The sequence below is a fragment of the Thrips palmi genome, unplaced genomic scaffold (genome assembly GCF_012932325.1).
Source record: "Thrips palmi isolate BJ-2018 unplaced genomic scaffold, TpBJ-2018v1 HiC_scaffold_3, whole genome shotgun sequence".
NCBI lineage: Eukaryota > Metazoa > Arthropoda > Insecta > Thysanoptera > Thripidae > Thrips > Thrips palmi.
Window position 1 is genome coordinate 4,484,799 of NW_023144630.1, and position 17,572 is coordinate 4,502,370.

Below are 17,572 nucleotides of genomic sequence, written 5' to 3' on the forward strand. Positions count from 1 at the left end.
CGTGTCGTAAGATTTCTCATCAAACGCTGCCTGTTGTTGTTGATGTTGTGTCTGTTGTGTGTTTGTTTTTGTTGGATTTTGTTGGTTAAGGAGGTTTGTGATTGAGATGCGTTGAATATCTCATTAGAGCTCATTGTTAATTTAGCAACATGGCAAATAATGATGGCAGAGACTCGTAAGTACCGCTGGTGATATTATTTTGAAGTTGAGGCTCAACATACGAAAACTTTACTTGATGTTCTACATCTGCAATTTAACCTTTGATTTATTGTTTATGTGTCTAAATATACACAAATTATTGGTAGATTTTTCTGTTAACGTAACTATAGTGTATTCAATTTATACAAAACTGTTTTTTGTCTTGTTGTGCTTGCTTAAAAAATATTTTCAATTTTTGTAACCGTTAGCTTCCTAATAACCCGATACTTTTCATTTCAGTCGTTGCAGTTTTTTCAAAAATTATGTAAAATTTACCTACCAATACCATTTACAACGCCTCATGTTTAGCCTTGTGTGATGTATTTCAGGTCTGGTGGGAGTAAAATTAGAGCAGCTCGGCTTTCTGCTCAACAGTTTGAAGTTTTGATTGAATTCATGCAAGAGCACCCACATTTTGCTGTTGGACGTGCCTCTGGTGGCTCCTATTCTAAGGAAGAACATGATATTCTATGGAAAACATTGTCCTCATCTCTCAATGAAACAGAAGGTCCTGTTAAGTCTGTCACCAAATGGCAAAAGGTATGATTGAGTACATGTTCAGCCTGCATACCCCTTTCTGAATTGTGTTTAGAGCTCAAGTGTAATTCTTATTTCAGTGCTGGGTGGATCTAAAATCAAATGCCCGAAGTCGTGCTGCCAAGTACCGGGCATTGTCACGTGATGGTCCATGTCCATGGTCCACCGGGTCCATGTTCACCCAGTGGGATGAGAGAGTTTTGCGATTACTCAATGATATTTCTGCCAATGGAAATGTTAGTATACATTAATGTTGTTGTTTCTGAAGACTTTCATTGTTGAACTTAAACAAATGTATGTTGACTTTCCCTTCTTTTTTGCTTTGTTTCAGAAATTTGTTCCAATTGTAGCCGACTCCCCTTTGCAGTTACTTGAAGTTGGTTTTTCTGAAAAACTTACCAATGGCTCAATCAGGACTCGCACTGCCAAATCAAATAAGCAAAAATTTCACCCAATCGCTCCCAAACCAAATGGCTATCATATCACTGAAAATGGAACTGAAACTGTGAGCCTAGTTTTGTATTTGCTCTTCTGATTAAGTTTGTGACCCAATATTTGGCTACTTTCTCTGTTGTTTTGGAAACCCTGCAGATGGAATCCACAAGCTCCCATGCTTACAACCTAATTGAGGATCTACCTGGAGCAGAAGAAGACATGGAGGAATTGATTGCTGAAGTGAAATCGGAAGGAGATGAAGAATGGATGGAACATAATGAAGGATGTGGAGAAGCTTACCACCCGGATTCAATATCTCCAACAAGTGGTAAATTGGACGCTCCAAATTCTTTCTACCAGTTATTAAATGTTTAATCACCTTGAACTTATCTTGCTTTTCCTTATATTACTGTCTCAGGTTCTCCAACAATAAATTATATCACCCCTCACATTTTGACCGAGCCAGACTGCCCTGCTGAGGAGGAGTTTTCCAGTAGAGCTGGATCTAAGAAAAGTGAGTTTAGTCATATTTTAACTATGATATTATATGTTCAAGAGTCTAGAACCACTCCAGCTGTTTCTTCTTTTAAATCAGGAAAACGAGATGATTTGCCAGCATCTTTCAATCTAGAAGATTCTTTGGAAAGAGTTTCCAAAGTAAGTTCCTTCTATCACATTCACATTGACCTCAACATCTATTTTGTTCCTATTCCTTTCTTAACTTTTTTCCATAATTTCACTCTTTTTTTTTTAAATTTTTCAGAAAATTTGTGGCACTCTTGATCGGATGGCAGCAGCAGCCGAGGAGGCGAATTCTATTCAACATGGAATGGTTACTGCTATGAATCGTCTTGCTTCATCATTTGAACAACTTCTACCTATTGTTGCCAAAGTTCTCTCCAATAATTTGAAAGCTGCAGGTTCATCTTGATGACTGGTGGGTTCTGCTTTGAGTAACAATTTCAAGGCTTCTTTTTCTGTGTTTAATTGGCCAAGAAATACTGTATCCTGTACTGCTCAAGATGTATGTGCCAATTGAATAACTGCAAGCTCCGATTTCCGCACTAGTCATCTGTCAAATTTTGAATGAAACTATAAAATCTTAAGCCTCTAAATTTTAGTGCAGAAATCCTTATTTTGTAGACACTTTGCTTCGCATCCTAGTGTACACACATCAAATTAACAAATTGATTAAAGTGGCAGCGCTATGGGGAGACTTCTTCTACAGGAGAGCCACCCTTACTCGTTTTTCCTTAGTTTTGTGTACCTTGGTTTATACCTGTTTATTTGAATTTACCGTAATCAGTACCTTGCTAGGGTATTAGAAAGTTATGCAGCTAAGTATTGTTTTTGTGTCGTATCATTCCCTTCGCATTCTGTTTCTGTATGCGAGTATTCTCTTCCAAAACTAATGATACTTCAGTTTTAGAAACAAGTCTGTGAATCTACTAGTCAATACTTAAATACTAGGTAGTCTTGTAAATCGATTGTGAACTTTTTTCCTCATACTGCTCAATTAAAGTAGCATGCAACATTGAACAGATTGCTAATGTTTGTAGGCAAAATCGTGCTGTGTAAAAGTTTGTCTGATCTCCTTAATTTATGTGATAGCTATTTCAAGCAATATTTATCTGTATTCTAGCTAAATGCTGGCAATTTGTCATTTACTGATTCTGATATGATTTTCATGGCATTTGAATGCCATGAAAATCCTTTTATTAGGTGACACAAGCTGTTATTAGAGAAGGAGGTTCTCTGACCTGCTCTTTTGAGATTTTTTCTTAGCTTGTCAGCCTATTTTGATCTTAAAGAAAAGTTATCAAAAATTAGGAGTCATATTTAGTATAGAAAATGCTGACATTTATTTTTCTTTTCATGGACGAGAAGTGAAAATTTAATGTGATGTTGAAGTTTGCATTGTGTAAATACATATGTTTTCTCTGGATGCTTTATTTTTGTTATTTGGTCCCTTTTACCGAAGTTCAAAGGATTCTCTTTTCCACTTTGATTCTATTCTCTTAGTCTATTTGTGTAGAACAAGAGTGGACAAAAAAAAAGCTTGTTGGTGTATACTAATGAAAGTTTTATTTTAATAATTGACACACTTTGTTCAAAACATTGCAAAAATTCATCATTAATAAATAGTTAAATAAATAAATAAACAAGAAAGAACCATAAATAGTCAAAGCAGACTACATAACAGTCAATATGAGAAAATGGAGAAAGTTTTGACATGACTTGATTTGTCTTTTCTTATATGAAAAGTTGGATTAAAAAGTAGGTATGATGATAATTGACTGATCGTCACTTGGGAGAAGATATCATACATTGAAATGCATGGAAAAAAAACCCATTGGAACATGTTTTCTAAAGAAAAATACTTGTTCTGCAAACTGGCAGAATGATTAAGGGGTGCCTACTTTTCTTTTCAGTTAACAGGACTAGTACACACAATACCTAGCACAAAGTGGCTGATGCTTCAGCTCATAGAAATAAGATTAACTTAAACACATTTTTTAATGCTTAAATTGTTAGACAAAAATTAACATGTACACACAAAATGTCTTTGAGCACCGGGTGACAGAAATATTAGGATCCCGAAAATATTCCTAAAAAACTAGCAAGGCATACTTGATGAAATGAGAAAAAATGTTCTGTCAAAGTAATAATTTTTCTTCAAACTGTGCCACACGGTCATCAACGCATGACGCATCACCACCTAACTCCATGAAGCAAAGTACACATTTACATTTCTTTTGGATTCAGTCAGTTTTAAGGGCCACAGTTCCCTTAGCTCTGGGCTCACTATCTCCCATTACATTTGCTATTGCCCTTGTTCTTGTCCGTTCTGCTTGAAACAAAGGCAATAGAATGACAGTCCACATGAAATAGTGTATGGCTGAGTAGCCAACTCTCTGAACTTGATGATCTTCATATCATTTTAAAGAGGATGCACGAAAATATCATTCCAAGTAACTGCAACAGGAAGGAAAAGAAATCAGTTTGATCGATATATCCATTTGGAAAGCTGTAGTCAATTCAAAAAATTATTGAAACACTACTGCAAAACAACTATTACGTTACATATTTGTGAGGTTCAACAGTGCAGTTTAAAAGTAAGAGCAAGAACACAGTCACCAAAAATGAGCAATTGTCTTTTGGAACATTACCATTATACAAGCAACAATTACACCTGCAGTGCCGATGAAGGCCGCGTGATCCCGTGCAGTCTTCACAGCTTCATGCAAGCAGCCCTCCTTGTACTTATCACACTCGAGTGCTCCCGGCTGGAAAACCAAACGGAAAAGCTGAGCACCAGAGCGGGAAACAGGTTTGTTTGTGCTCTGCTTCTCACTTACACTAGCAAGGTGAATTACCAAACAAACACAACAAGTCGTGCATCTACAAGATTGTTTATTTATTTTTGGTGAATTTGTGAATAAACTTCCATCTTAAATTTTGAAAACAAAATTAATTCAATACCACAAAACCGCTTGCAAGTGATTCAGCTTTCAGCAAAATTTTGGTGCGTCACACAACAAAGTTACCATTAATGACGATACACCAATCCCTGCTCCAGCTAGCACATTAGTATTGTCCGTAATGAGACCTTGCAAGGTGGGTAGGCACCCCATTGTGTAGATATTACCAGGTATAGGTGATGTTTGACAGGGATTCTTCTGGAACCATACAAACTCCCTCAAAGCATTTGATCCACGCCTTTTTAATTTCTTTTTTAAACTATTTGGGACATAAACAAGTTTAATGCCCTTTCTTCTCCCCCCTAATCTTCTTATCAATAAAACGGGCTGAAAATAATAGCAACACAAGGCATCCCTTAAATGGTTCCAAAAAAAGGCTCGTAGCTTAACTTAGATCACTCTACACACAAAAGTTTTAAAAAAGGGTATCAAGGAAATTAATTCTAAGATAATTACAAAACTGAGTTCCACCAGCAAGTTTGCCGTGTCGCAGCTAAAATTAGGTTGACAGATAGGGAGCTCTAGATGTGCATCCTTGCCTCAACCAAGGCAGCTATTTCAATCAATTTTCGCTGCGACAACAGACGAACGTCCCCAGCAGAACTAATTTTGAAGTTACCCGAGAACCAGAATGGCAAGATATTCCTATTCCATTTGGGGAAGGACCAGAAACGTGCTCACCTTCCCTGCCGGCCCCATTTTGCAACAGCTTTCGGGGACTTGGGCCTTCCAGTCAGAGGGCCCGTCCACACCGCAGCAATGGAGCTGGAAACGACAAAGACAAAGAGGCAATGAAGCGGCCGGTGAGGCGGGCGCACAGGCAACACGACTTACGGCGAGGGTTGGGCCAAGTTGAGCGAGAGAAGGCTTTGCTGTTGCTTACCGTCTCCTGCGTCTTGTCCCACGCGGCTCGGATGTAGTCCTTGGTGCGGTAGTCGACCAGGGTGGAGCGCATCTTGTACTCGGTGTTCTTCCGCACGTCTTCCCGGAACACGTAGCCCAGGACGCCGCCGACGAGCATCGTCACGAACACGATGAACACGATGAGGAAGTACTGGAGAAGAGAGCGGCGGATTAAGCGCCTCCCCGAGGCGGAATGAAGAGCAAACGCCGGTATCGGAAGCGGCGACGCGACTGAGACTGACCGTGAGAAGCATGCACTTGACCTCCTTCACGGCGCCCACGCAGCCCATGAAGGCGATGAGGGTGACGAGGCCGCCCGTGCCGATCAGGATGTACACGGCGCCCAGGAACATGGTGGTGCCCGTGAGCTGCGTGACGAAGGCCTTGTCCAGCAGGGTCCAGACGCCGATGCCCAGCGCCACGGCGCCGCCCAGCTGCAGCAATGAGTGCCGTCGGTACCGTACACAGTGGATTTGCCAGAAGACCGGTGGAGGCGGCCAGAACTCCAGACGCGTTTTGAGCTCCAGAGTCGCTAAACAGGGCTCGAACCGAACGTGTGACCCCACCAACGGATTGCTCCCCGAACGAGTAATCCATTGGTGGGGCCACACGTTCGGTTCGAGTCCTGTTCAGCGACTCTGGAGCTCAAAACGCGTCTAGAGTGTTGACCGCCTGCGCCGGTCTTCTGGCCCACTGTGAAGCGCCGCGCAGCATCGACAGGAGAAGCGAAGGCCGTGCTTACGAATATGAAGAAGTTGGCCAGGAACATGCTGTACTTGATGCACTGGCCGCAGCCCCCCATCTCCCTGCCGACCCCCATCGCTCTGCAGCAAGAAAGAGAAAGACACACTGTAAGTCCTTCGGCATTAGAGGCACGCGGCAGGTGACAGGCCCACAAACACACGCACACACGACAACGACAGCGCTTTGTGTTACACTGTGCACGCTATGTGAGCAGCATGGGCTTTCTCTGGAATGAGCCAGGCTCCAGTTCACTCCAGCCGTTGCCAACCCACTCCAGCGCGTTGATGGCTGCAAAGAGTCCTGCGTGGTGCAGCGGTGCAGCAGAGCGCGTCGCTGGAGACACGCTGGAGACGCGCCCAGACAGCGGCACTACAGCTGTCGCACAACGCCTCCGGCAGACGCCGCGGGCAAACGCCTCGGCCTCTTGGTTTCTGCTGAACCGCTCGCCTATTGTATCGCAACCAGATTCCAGATTTGGGCCCAGTCAGCGAGTCGGCGCGTCAGCGCGGCACCGCACAGTGGGCCAGACGACCGGCAAAGGCGGTCGATACTCCAGACGCGTTTTGGGCTGCAGAGTCACCAGACAGGACTCGAACCGAGCGTGTGACCCCACTAATGGATTCCTCGTTCGGAGAGCAATCCATTGGTGGGGTCACACGTCCGGTTCGAGCCCCATTTAGCGACTCTGGAGCTCAAAACGCGTCCAGAGTTTTGGCCGCCTCCACCGGTCCTCTGGCCCACTGTGCAGCGAGGCGGCAGTGGAAAGTGATGTCCCATCCGACGTCCCATCCCATCGGGGGCACGGCACCGGCTACAAGTCTTGGTGCCCAGCGACACGGAGAGCGCCGTGGAGGTAGGCACCTGGGGTACACCGCAGTATGACGGGCTTGCCTACCCCGGCCGTTCGCAGGCGCTTTCCGCCCGAAAAAAATTCAAAAAAAAAAATTGTCCATACGGAAATTAGGCATTTTTTTTTGTATTTTGGTAGAGTGACCGCGAGTGACGGAGTGAGAATAGATTTGTCGACTAAACGGTTTGATGCATCTAGGCACACACCCACACTCGTACACACGTGCACACGCACGTACACAGACACAGATGAGTATTACACACGTACACACGCAATACCCACACGTCTACCGCGGCACTTTCACTACGGTGTGTGGCACACTGTGTGCTCGGCTCGGCACTGTGTGCCATGCGCGCCGTGCCCCCACTCGCTCTCTGGCCTGGCGTGGCGGCGTGGCCCAACCGGTCACTTCGCCCCGACTACTCGGTGAAAAAAAGCGAACCCATCTCATCAGGAGGGAGAAAAAAAGGGCTTCTCTTCTGAGAGCGTTTTCGCTTTCCAGGTTCTGGTTCCCCTTTCTTGCCAGAGCCCAATGCAGTCACAGTGGGCCAGAAGACCGGTGGAGGCGGCCAAAACTATAGACGCGTTTTGAGCTCCAGAGTCGCTAAATGGGACTCGAACCGAACGTGTGACCCCACCAATGGACTGCTCTCCGAACGAGGAATCCATTGGTGGGGCGAGTGCGCTCTGTGCGCGGGGCACTGCTGCGTGCGAGGCGTGGCGGGGCGTGGCGGGGCGGGGCGACGCGGCCTCCCGGAGGTCGAGGTCCGCCGCTAGCACTTCCGGCAAGCAGAGGCCGCGGGGACGAGTGTTCCCGGGGCAACCCAGTGGAGGAACCCCGAGGAACCCCCAGGAACCACGAGGGAACCCCAGGAACCACCCGAGGGGGAACCCCGAGGAACCCGAGGAACGCAGTGTGCTTCCCAACTGCGCCTCGTCGCCCTGTCCCACTCGCACCCCCGCGCGGGGCAAGCGACGCTGCCTGAGTGCGAGGGAGACAGATCGAGCCGATAGTGCAGGCCGGCCTTGCGGTGCAGTGCCTAGCAGTGCAGTGCCTTTGCAGTGGCGCAGCATCCCCGGAAACGCCAAGGCGTTCGACAACGACATCCGCGTGTTGCCGTTCGTTCCCTATGGTTACTCCGGCGATGCCTGCAGCCTCATTCCGAGAGTCGTTATCGTCTGTCTCTCTCGCACTCACGGGGCGTCCCGGACAGGCGCGAGAGAGACAGAGCGACGCGCCTGCAGGACGGATGGCCAGGACGCCGATAACGCCACCGGAGACTTGAGAGACTTGAGCGCACGGCGGCGTGCCCCCCTCCCTGCCCCTCTCCTTACGCAATGCGACTGGCCGCGCTACGCCGCTGCGCGCTCGGCGCTCGGCCGCTCCGGACCCTCCACACAGAGACAGACGCAGGGAGGGGCGGCGCGGGGCGGCGCGGGGCGGCAGGGCCCGTGGCCGGAATGCGGGCCAAGGTCAAGGCATGCCTGCCGTGCCTGCAGACAGAGACCAAATTCTCTCTCCCTCTCTCTCCGTTTTTCCCGCAGCCTCTCACTCCCCCTCCCTCTCCCCCTTCTCCGAGCCGCACCTGTCCGGACCTAGGCCCCGCCAGCCCCGCCAACCGCCGCTCCGACCGGCGACTCTTCTTCGGGGCGCCACACTTCGCGCGCGGACAGAGATGTCGCATCGAGGGGGAACATTATCTTTCAGGACCAGAGGCCGGCGGCGAGTAAAATTATCTTTATTTTTTGAAGGCGCGCCCGGCTGAATGAACGTGCATGAATGGGAGAATGGACCGACAAGACGGGCTGGCTGGACAAGGAGGCAGTACGTGCAAACAAGACTTTATTGAAAGGGAAAGCTTGCGACGCGCCTCCCGTGCATTGCGCTGCATTGATGCACGCACACACACACACACGCGCGCGCACGCTCGCTCGCGGGATGCATTAATGCATCCGACCCGCTGGACGGGTGAGCCACACACCGGCCCCATGGGCCAGGCGGGCCAGGCCCATCTTCGGCTGCACGCCGGTCAGAGAGGCAGAGAGGCCCCGGACCAAATTCCAGGCTGGAGAAAACCGTTCGCGCGGGTCCGGGGGGCACCGCGCAACAACGCGTCGAGAAAAGTAAATAAAATCAAAAACAACGACCCACTAAGTCACACTGAAGCGCCCCATGGACTACAGTTACAATTGGCCATGGGAACTTAAGTGTGAGAACAGTCACAAAATATGGGAGTGTCGAAATTGCCCTGTTCGATTTAGAGTGAACCGAAAACTTAAAACGAAAACGAACTGGTGGAGCACACCCGACGTCCGACTCACTCGCGCACGGTTGGTGCGATTGGTCGTGACGACGTGACATTGACCCCTGACGGAAAGTTCTCCCGCGAGCGAACGGCCGGTGGGTCAGCGCTCCAGCACGCTCCAGCCAGCCGGCCAGCCCAGTGCCCTTGGAGTCTGGAGGGCCCCAAATACCGCGGCAGAGCGCCGCACAGTGGGCCAGAAGACCGGTGGAGGCGGCCAAAACTCTAGACGCGTTTCGAGCTCCAGAGTCGCTGAATGGGACTCGCACCGAACGTGTGGCCCCACCAATGGACTGCTCTCTCGAAGAGCCCCTTGACGGGCTGCTCGGCAGAATTGATCCGCGACCCATCGCTTCCAAGGCCGCCTGGAAATTCCGCCGATTTCTCGCGAGGAATCGAACCGAAATGAGATCAATCCCGCGGCTTTGTGCTCGCCGTGCTCGCCGTGCTCGCCGCCCCGACGCTGTCCGTCTCTCTCGCACCCATGAGGCGCGAGGGGGACGGAGCGACGGGCACTGCACACTTCACTATTTCACCGTCAGCATGCACAGAGAGCCGACCTGGAGGCCGCACGGCGCCGCACGGCGGAGCGAGGTGAGCGGCATCTCTCTCGCACCCCTGGGACGCCCAGGCTGGCCCAGGGAACCCCGAGGGAGCGAGCGAGACAGAGCACTGCCGCCGGGACTAGGGCGCCAGGTCGGCCATCACGGCCGCACCTTCCCGAACCCTGAACCCCAAACTCAATATCCCCGACAATGCGGCGCGGTGCCGCGAGGCAAAGCCGGGCAAGCAAGCCGCCCCGTCATGCCGCCAAGGACAGTGACTTATCGCCGGCCAGCGGCTTGAACCGCGGTCGCGGGTTCGATCCCCGGCGACTCCCCACGGCGAGCAGCCCCCAGAAAGCCTCGAACAGCGTGGCTGTTTGAGCCTCGAACAGCGTGGCTGTTTGAGCCTGGACCAGCGTGGCTGTTTGAGCCTCGACCAGCGTGGCTGTTTGACCCTCGAACAGCGTGGCTGTTTGACCCTCGAACAGCGTGGCTGTTTGACCCTCGAACAGCGTGGCTGTTTGAGCCTGGACCAGCGTGGCTGTTTGAGCCTCGAACAGCGTGGCTGTTTGAGCCTCGAACAGCGTGGCTGTTTGAGCCTGGACCAGCGTGGCTGTTTGAGCCTCGAACAGCGTGGCTGTTTGAGCCTCGAACAGCGTGGCTGTTTGAGCCTCGAACAGCGTGGCTGTTTGAGCCTCGAACAGCGTGGCTGTTTGAGCCTCGAACAGCGTGGCTGTTTGAGCCTCGAACAGCGTGGCTGTTTGAGCCTCGAACAGCTGGGACAGCCACGCTGTTTGAGGCTGGTACTGGCCTCCTCCACCGGTCTTCTGGCCCACTGTGCTCCGGGTGCCCTCTGGCATGCCTCTGGCGGGGCCGATGACTTCGCGCTTCCCGCCAAAACTGGGAGCCTCGGTCGGCCACAGTGTAGGGGTGCCGCCTCCGATTGCCAAATTGGCCGGCGATTGCGGATTGCAGATTGCGCTCCGCGATTGCAAACGGGTTGCGGCTCTCGCTGGCGCCACGTTGCGACGCACAGGTGCAAGGTGCAACCGATTTTGACCCTACCCACTCCTCACTCCCCCTCTCTATCCCTCTCTCACACACACGGTGTGTGTGTGTGTGTGTGTTTATTGTGAGTGTGTGGGTGCGTTCGTGTGCATGTCCGTGCGATGTGAGTGCGTAAATGCCAAGTGCGAGTGTGTGACGCTCCGAACTGAACTCACCTGGAGGCTGCAGGTATCTCAGAGGTAAATATCCGGTTCCGTCACTCCGCTAGTCCATGTGCGGTGACGTCACTGAGGCGGAGCGCGAAGCGCGATGCACTCGCGATGTCTCGCCGCGTCCGCGTCGCCGTGCCGTACCGTAGGTACCGTACCGCGTCGCGCTGTCCCTCCGCGCGCCGTGGTCCCAACTCAACTGGCGGGCGGGGCGGGCGAGAGCGGCGCGGCGCGGCCGGCAGGCGGTGGGGGCGGGGCGGGGCGGGGTGGGGCTCCCTTCAGCCGGGCCGCTGCACCTGCCCCCCCCCCCCCTGTCCCTCTCTCTCTCGCCAACAGGGAAGGCCACGCCGGAGAGGTGTCTGGAGAAGCCAGCTGCAGTTGCATCAACGCGACGGTCCGCCTGCAGACTGCAGACCGATTCCGAGAGTCGTTCTCGTCGCTGTCTCGTGTCTCCCTCGCACTCATGGGGCGTGCTGTTCAGGGGCGAGAGAGACGAAATCGACTCTCGGAGTCAGTGTGCTGTGGCGGCTTCGAGTCCTACTAACTGCAAGGCCTGCAAGGCGGCGGCCTGACGCGCCTGTGGCCTGGCATGCTGACCCGGCCTCCCGGGTCAGAGTCCGTTTGAGGCCCGCAGAGGGCAGCGGGATGGGCTGGCCGTGCGCTAGAGCCTGCCCCACGGCGTGTCCTGACGCCGTCGGCCGCCCTACGGCCTAACGGCCACCTTGAACCTCGCGGGCAGGGCGGGCAGCCCCAAGCGACGCCGCGACGCGACCCGGAAGGCCGGAAGGGCCAACGCCGCCTACGCCGCCAACGCGGTGACACCCGGCCGGCTCAATAACACATTCGGCGGCACGACACCCACTCACGCACCGCAATTACTGACAATTACAAACAATAATCATTGTAACCGCGAGCCTCGCGCGTGTGCCGAGGCTGCCAAGGCCGCGGGGTGGCTCTGGGGATGCCCGCCGTCGCCATGCCCGTCTTGAGGGAGGGCGGCGATGACGCGGTCACCGTGGGGGTGAACCACCGTAAACCGCGTGAAAACGATGAGAAAAAGTCCCCTCTTATTTTCCTCTTATTCGCGCCTGTATTCTTACAATCAAGAAAATGTCGACAATGACTCCGGGGATGTTGTCCCGCCATTGTTGCGGGGGTGGCAACACTGGGGCAGCCATGAGGCCCAGAGAAAAATGATAAAAACCTTTTGAAAAAAAAAATAGCAAAAATCCTAAAAAAAATACTTTGGAAAAAAAATTGACTAATTGGTAAGATAAGGACAAAGTAAACCAAAAGCCTAGAAAATGTCGACGCCAGACGGGGCCTGCCCGCTGGAGCGCAAGGTGCTGATCCAGACCCTCAACACCATCGTGCAAGTGCTCAGCGAAGACGCCAAGTGAGGGTCGCCTTATAACCGCCGCATAACCAAACCTAGGACTCGACCAAACTTTAGCGCGATTGTGGCATCGCAGGAAAAAGAAGGAGTGCCTGGCCAAGTGCGAGGCGGAGTGCGTGGCGGCCAAGCGGTGCGGCGCGGACACCAGCTTGTCCAGGGTGGCGAGCGACGAGCCCTGCCGGCCCTGCCCCCAGGGGCCGAAGCCTTGCGGCGCGGCCACCAGCCTGCCGAGGGTGACGGCGCGGACGGCGCAGTGCGAGGAGACGGCCGTGGTGCCGTACGCGCCCGCCCCGCTCAAGGCCTGCAAGTCCTCGGAGCTGCGCGCGGGCGCCTTCTACTCCGAGTGCCGCTGCCTGAAGCGCGACGGGCTGCAGCGCGCGTGCAGGCGCACGGGCTGCGGCGAGCACTGCGGCTTCGTGCGCCCCGCCATCCGCGACCCCGTGCCGCTGGGGTCCGCCGTGCCCGGCTACAGCCTGCGCCCCGTGTGCTGCCCCGGCGCCAAGGAGGCCGCCAGGCTCAAGGTGCGGCGGGCCAGAAGACCGGTGGAGGCGGCCGAAACTCCAGACGCGTTTTGAGCTCCAGAGTCGCTAAGCAGGACTCGAACCGAACGTGTGACCCCACCAATGGACTGCTCTCCGAACGAGGAATCCATTGGTGGGGTCACACGGTCGGTTCGAGTCGCGACCCCGACTTCCCCTGTTCCGCAGTACCTGCACGACAAGGCCGAGCTGCTCAAGCGACCGCCCCCGCTGCCCCCGCTGGAGCCGCTGCCCCCGCCGCCCACGCCGCCGTGAGTCCAACCAGGCCTGCCCCGACACCAGAAGCGCCTTCCAAACTGCCCGAAAGCGACGCTCCGAACGAGTCTGCTGACGCGCCTTGCGACTGTCCGTTTGTCCAGGTACAACTGGACGGGCACCTTCGAGCACAAGTGCCAGCCGGACCGTCGCTGCCCGCGCAGGCCACCGCCACTCAAGTACCCGTGCGGCGGCGCCAAGTGCAAGCACTGGGAGGTGCCCCAGCCCTGCACGCTGCCCGTCTGCAGGGCGGACTGCTTCGAGCAGCCGCCGGGGTGGCCCACCTTCTGCCGATGAGCCAATAAAGCTCGAGAGAGACAGGCAGCCTATGGCACCACCACGCAACTCGGCGCGCCACGGGTTGGGCAGCACCTCCTTCCCGCGGCACCGCGCAGCAGGGAGGACCTGGAGGACCTGCCAGCACCCTGGCCGGGCTTGGCGGCCATAGGGCCGGGCTTCATTTCAATCCATACCACCGGCCTTGGCCGCTTCATCGCACCGCGGGCCTGATCCCGGAAGCGGCCATGTCTCCCGATCGCACTTCCGGGAGCGCCGTACAGTGTACACGCACTGCTCGGCGTGCGGCACAGTCACCGCGCCCCGACGGCCCCGACTCACGACACCCCGACGCACAGTGGGCCAGAGGACCGGTGGAGGCGGCCAAAAGTCTAGACGCGTTTCGAGCTCCAGAGTCGCGAAACGGGACTCGAACCGAGCGTGTGACCCCACCAATGGATTGCTCTCCGAACGAGGAATCCATTGGTGGGGTCACACGTTTGATTCGAGTCCACTTAGCGACTCTGGAGCTCAAAACGCGTCTAGGGTTTTGGCCGCCTCCACACGGTCAGCCGGCTAGCGCCTGCGAATCGCGCGGTAGGCAGTCCCGCCACGCTTTGCTGCTGCACTGCGGCCGCAGGGTTGCCTACCTCCATTACCATTACCATTAAGGGCTAGACCACACATGATCGTATGCCATTTCGGGCGCTCCGACAGGCGCTACGCGGCGGGTGTTCACCACACTGGTCCGAACGGTCTTTCGCAGCTGTCTCGCTCGCACTCATGGCGCGGCGGCCTGTCGGCCTCGGGTGCGAGAGAGACAGAGCGAAGAGCGAAACCTCCGGTTCGGAATCGTCCAGCCGTGGCGTGCGTGGCGACCAATAAAAGCCACCCCTACGTAATTTCATCATTTCGCGTGTCTTTGGCTGCGATACGAGTGCCGTGCCGTGCCGTGCCGCGTCGCGTGGGCAGTGTACCGGAAGGGAGGGTGGACGACGTCAGTGACAGGAGCCTCGGCGACCCACAGTGGGCCAGAAGGCCGGTGGAGGCGGCCAAAACTCCAGACGCGTTTTGAGCTCCAGAGTCGCTAAATGAGACTCGAACCGAACGTGACCCCACCAATGGATTCCTCGTTCGGAGAGCAGCCCATTGGTGGGGCCACACGCGTTTCTCAGTGTAGGCGTACGCCGCGCTTCCCTTCAGGGCGCGCGAGCCGTCCGCTGTCCGCCGCGGTGGAGGTCGTTGTGTTGTATGAAAATCAATGATTGCAATGAAAGGCTTGTTTTCATTGTGCGAGAACCCGCCGGCCTGTCTCTCTCGCACTCACGGGGCGTCCTAAGAGAGTGCGAGAGAGACGTCGGCTGTTCGGGGCGGGCGCTAATGCTTCGCATAGCCTGGCGTAGCCGCGACCCCTTAGCGGGCCGAGCCAACCCTCGCCTCGGGGTCGTCGCTCGCTGGGGCGCGGCGCGGCGTGGCACGGCGCGGTGGACGCACTCCAATGACAAAACTTTGTTGCGTTCAAGTTCACGTCGGTGTCGTCGCCCTGGCGGCGCAACGCCGTCGCTGTGGGGCTAGGGCAGTAACGCGGTGCGGCCTGAACGACGTCTTCCTCGCCAACTACTAGAACGCACAGTGGATTTGCCAAGACCGGTGGAGGCGGCCGAAACCCTCAATGCGTTTTGAGCTCCAGAGTCGCTGAACAGGAATCGAACCGAACGTGTGACCCCACCAATAGATTCCTCGTTCGGAGAGCAATCCATTGGTGGGGCCACACGTTCGGTTCGAGTCCCATTTAGCGGCCCCGGGGGTACAAGACGCGTCTGGAGTTTTTGCCGCCTCTACCGGTTCCTCTGGCCCACTGTGGGACGGGGGATCCGAAATTGCGGGAAAATCATACAGCACGTACTTGGAAAACCGCTGCCAACGGAAACATCGAGTGTGGCTCAACATCGATATCGCTCTGTCACTATTTTTAGCAGTGCACCCACGCCTGATGGGGTCGGCACTCCCGAATCACAGAGGCGGCATCGTCGATGTGTAGTCAAGGCGTGGCGGGGCGGCCGGGGCGTGCGTTTGATTGACACAGGTACGCGCATCGACCGTGTCCCCTGGGGCCCTGGGCCCTGGGCCCTCGCCCCAAGAGTCCAGGAGGGCTTCCAGGGACGCCGAGCGACTCCAGGGGACTCCAGGAGGCCGCGAAGGGTGGGCCGCGGGGGCTGGAGGGGCCCAGCCCGTAACAAAGGCAGCTTTGCTTTGCCTGGCTTCGCCCCGCCACTGTAAGGCCCTAAGGGTGGAGCAATAATAATGTGCAGCGTTGCTGTTGTTGTAAGGAGGAAGGAGAAAGGTGGGAGGGGGGCTTTTTTGCCGCCCCGTTGCTCGTCCGGTCAACGACCTGCCGCCCCCTGCGGCCCCCTGCGGCCCCCTGGGCCTGCAGACTGAGCCGTGTTCGACGCTCTGTCTCGCTCGCACTCACGGGGCGTCCCGCATAGGTGCGAGAGGGAGGCAGAGCGACGAAAACGGTTCTCGGAATCAGTCTGCTGGGCCCGCTGCGGGGCGCGAGGCGCGGTGCGACACCTTGACGACGACGCCCGGCCTTTACAGTGCGCCCATCACCGAGGGGGAGGGGGAAGTCACTGATACGCGCGGCCGGAAGACGTGGCCATTGCGCGCCTTACAGTGCCACAGCGTTACAGCGTTACAGTGTACGCGCATGGCCGCCAGCCCACCCCGCCGCCAAAACGCGGTTGCGTGAATCAAGTGCCGTGTCACCGCCCCCCACCCCCACCCCGCCACACGAGGGTCGCCGACCCCATCGCATCGAGTGCGAGCTTCGATAAACTACGTCATTTTTTATATAGAATAGTTTTTCATTTTTCCTTCTTGTACTTTTCACTGCCCCCTCCCGGGCCGCGCCGCCCCGCGCGGTGCCTGATTGGCTGATGGCCGCGTCGCGTGTGCCACAGTGTGCCCCGCGTCGCCGGACACGCGGACACGCGGACCTCGCCGTCGTCGACCCCAAGTCCTAATGGCGGCGAGCCTGGAGACGGAGACCGAGTCCGAAGAGGCTGTCCGTCGCGCTGTCTCTGTCGCACGCGGCGGCGCGTTGGCCCGTCGGGGTGCGATAGTGACACGGAGCGACACAGCGGTTCTTGGCGGTCGCGCTGCTGTGGCGGAGACGCCGAACCACGCCGAACGCGTGTAGGACGCCGCCAAACGGCTGCCGCGGCTGCCGCCCCGCCCCTCCCCTTTCACCTCCCCGCCTTGGATGACAACGCTGTCGACGCACCAACACGGCAATCCCCTTCCCGCGCCTCGTTAACGCCAACCACGTCCACCAGTGTCCACCGCGGCCCGTCTCTCTCGCACCCACGCGTGCGTGCGAGAGAGACAGATTGACTCAGCCTGGGAGCGGAACGCGTCTGAATCGATCTACCACGCAGGCTGTCGGCGTCGCCCAGCCTTACGCGCTTTACGCGCTTCACGCCCGCCGAGTCGGCGGTAGGCAACCCTGCGGCGCGGCCTTCGTCGCTCTGTCTCTCTCGCACCAGTGCGGGGCGCCCATGCGATGGAGAGAGACAGGGCGACGAAAACGACCCTCGGCCGGACAGTCGGCCGTCCGTCATAGCGTGGTGACAGGCCATCGCACCCTCGACCCCGTGAAAGCTTTCCAAGGGCAGAGAGTGCCCCGGCTGGCCTGGCCTCCCCCGACGTGCTGGTGCCGCCGATGCAGTCACTGCCGGCACGTTCCGCACGGCCCACAGTGGATTTGCCAAAACTGTTCGGAGAGCAATCCATTGGTGGGGTCACACGTTCGGTTCGAGTCCCATTTGGCGACTCTGGAGCTCAAAACGCGTCAGGAGTTTTGACCGCCTCCACCCGCCTCCTGGTAAAT

At 55.3% G+C, this 17,572-nt stretch overlaps 3 protein-coding genes across 6 annotated transcripts; 2 read left to right on the forward strand and 1 right to left on the reverse strand.

Moving 5' to 3' along the window:
- Window positions 1-18: 18 nt before the first annotated feature.
- LOC117648532 lies at window positions 19-3,115 on the forward strand. Of its 2 annotated transcripts, XM_034391047.1 has the most exons (9): window positions 19-175; window positions 528-738; window positions 816-971; window positions 1,067-1,240; window positions 1,327-1,498; window positions 1,589-1,684; window positions 1,766-1,827; window positions 1,934-2,107; window positions 2,314-3,115. In XM_034391047.1, exons 1-8 carry the CDS (start codon window positions 150-152, stop codon window positions 2,099-2,101), a joined length of 1,065 nt encoding a protein of 354 aa, XP_034246938.1. In that variant the 5' UTR covers window positions 19-149; the 3' UTR covers window positions 2,102-2,107; window positions 2,314-3,115. The 2 variants fall into 2 exon arrangements, with proteins under 2 accessions (XP_034246938.1, XP_034246937.1); XM_034391046.1 differs by having other exon boundaries at window positions 1,934-3,115.
- Window positions 3,116-3,236: 121 nt separating this feature from the next.
- On the reverse strand, window positions 3,237-11,399 carry LOC117648349 (tetraspanin-18). 3 transcript variants are annotated; one of them, XM_034390842.1, is made up of 7 exons: window positions 11,221-11,399; window positions 6,298-6,379; window positions 5,798-5,989; window positions 5,536-5,706; window positions 5,334-5,417; window positions 4,341-4,457; window positions 3,237-4,146 (listed from the first exon to the last, which is right to left on the reverse strand). In XM_034390842.1, the coding sequence occupies exons 2-7, from the start codon at window positions 6,373-6,375 to the stop codon at window positions 4,102-4,104; spliced, it is 687 nt and encodes a 228-aa protein (XP_034246733.1). In that variant the 5' UTR covers window positions 6,376-6,379; window positions 11,221-11,399; the 3' UTR covers window positions 3,237-4,101. The 3 variants fall into 3 exon arrangements, with proteins under 3 accessions (XP_034246733.1, XP_034246734.1, XP_034246736.1); XM_034390843.1 differs by lacking the exon at window positions 11,221-11,399 and adding an exon at window positions 6,464-6,710; XM_034390845.1 differs by lacking the exon at window positions 11,221-11,399 and adding an exon at window positions 6,572-6,699.
- Window positions 11,400-12,380: 981 nt separating this feature from the next.
- LOC117648376 lies at window positions 12,381-13,701 on the forward strand. The gene is made up of 5 exons (XM_034390887.1): window positions 12,381-12,610; window positions 12,687-12,770; window positions 12,855-13,131; window positions 13,318-13,400; window positions 13,509-13,701. Exons 1-5 carry the CDS (start codon window positions 12,519-12,521, stop codon window positions 13,699-13,701), a joined length of 729 nt encoding a protein of 242 aa, XP_034246778.1. The 5' UTR covers window positions 12,381-12,518.
- The last annotated feature ends 3,871 nt before the right edge of the window (window positions 13,702-17,572 follow it).

What these genes read in the sequence shown, in the direction of transcription:
- LOC117648532 (XM_034391046.1), top strand. Translation starts at nt 150, where the DNA reads ATGGCAAATAATGATGGCAGAGACTC. An exon ending in CTGAAAATGGAACTGAAACT is followed by an intron (nt 1,241 to 1,326) that starts GTGAGCCTAGTT and finishes GAAACCCTGCAG; the next exon opens with ATGGAATCCACAAGCTCCCA. An exon ending in TTCAATATCTCCAACAAGTG is followed by an intron (nt 1,499 to 1,588) that starts GTAAATTGGACG and finishes TTACTGTCTCAG; the next exon opens with GTTCTCCAACAATAAATTAT.
- LOC117648349 (XM_034390842.1), bottom strand. Translation starts at nt 6,375, where the DNA reads ATGGGGGTCGGCAGGGAGATGGGGGGCTGCGGCCAGTGCATCAAGTAC. An exon ending in TGGCCAACTTCTTCATATTC is followed by an intron (nt 5,990 to 6,297) that starts GTAAGCACGGCC and finishes TCATTGCTGCAG; the next exon opens with CTGGGCGGCGCCGTGGCGCT. An exon ending in TCAAGTGCATGCTTCTCACG is followed by an intron (nt 5,707 to 5,797) that starts GTCAGTCTCAGT and finishes TCTCTTCTCCAG; the next exon opens with TACTTCCTCATCGTGTTCAT.
- LOC117648376 (XM_034390887.1), top strand. Translation starts at nt 12,519, where the DNA reads ATGTCGACGCCAGACGGGGCCTGCCCGCTGGAGCGCAAGGTGCTGATC. An exon ending in GACACCAGCTTGTCCAGGGT is followed by an intron (nt 12,771 to 12,854) that starts GGCGAGCGACGA and finishes GGTGACGGCGCG; the next exon opens with GACGGCGCAGTGCGAGGAGA. An exon ending in AGGAGGCCGCCAGGCTCAAG is followed by an intron (nt 13,132 to 13,317) that starts GTGCGGCGGGCC and finishes CCTGTTCCGCAG; the next exon opens with TACCTGCACGACAAGGCCGA.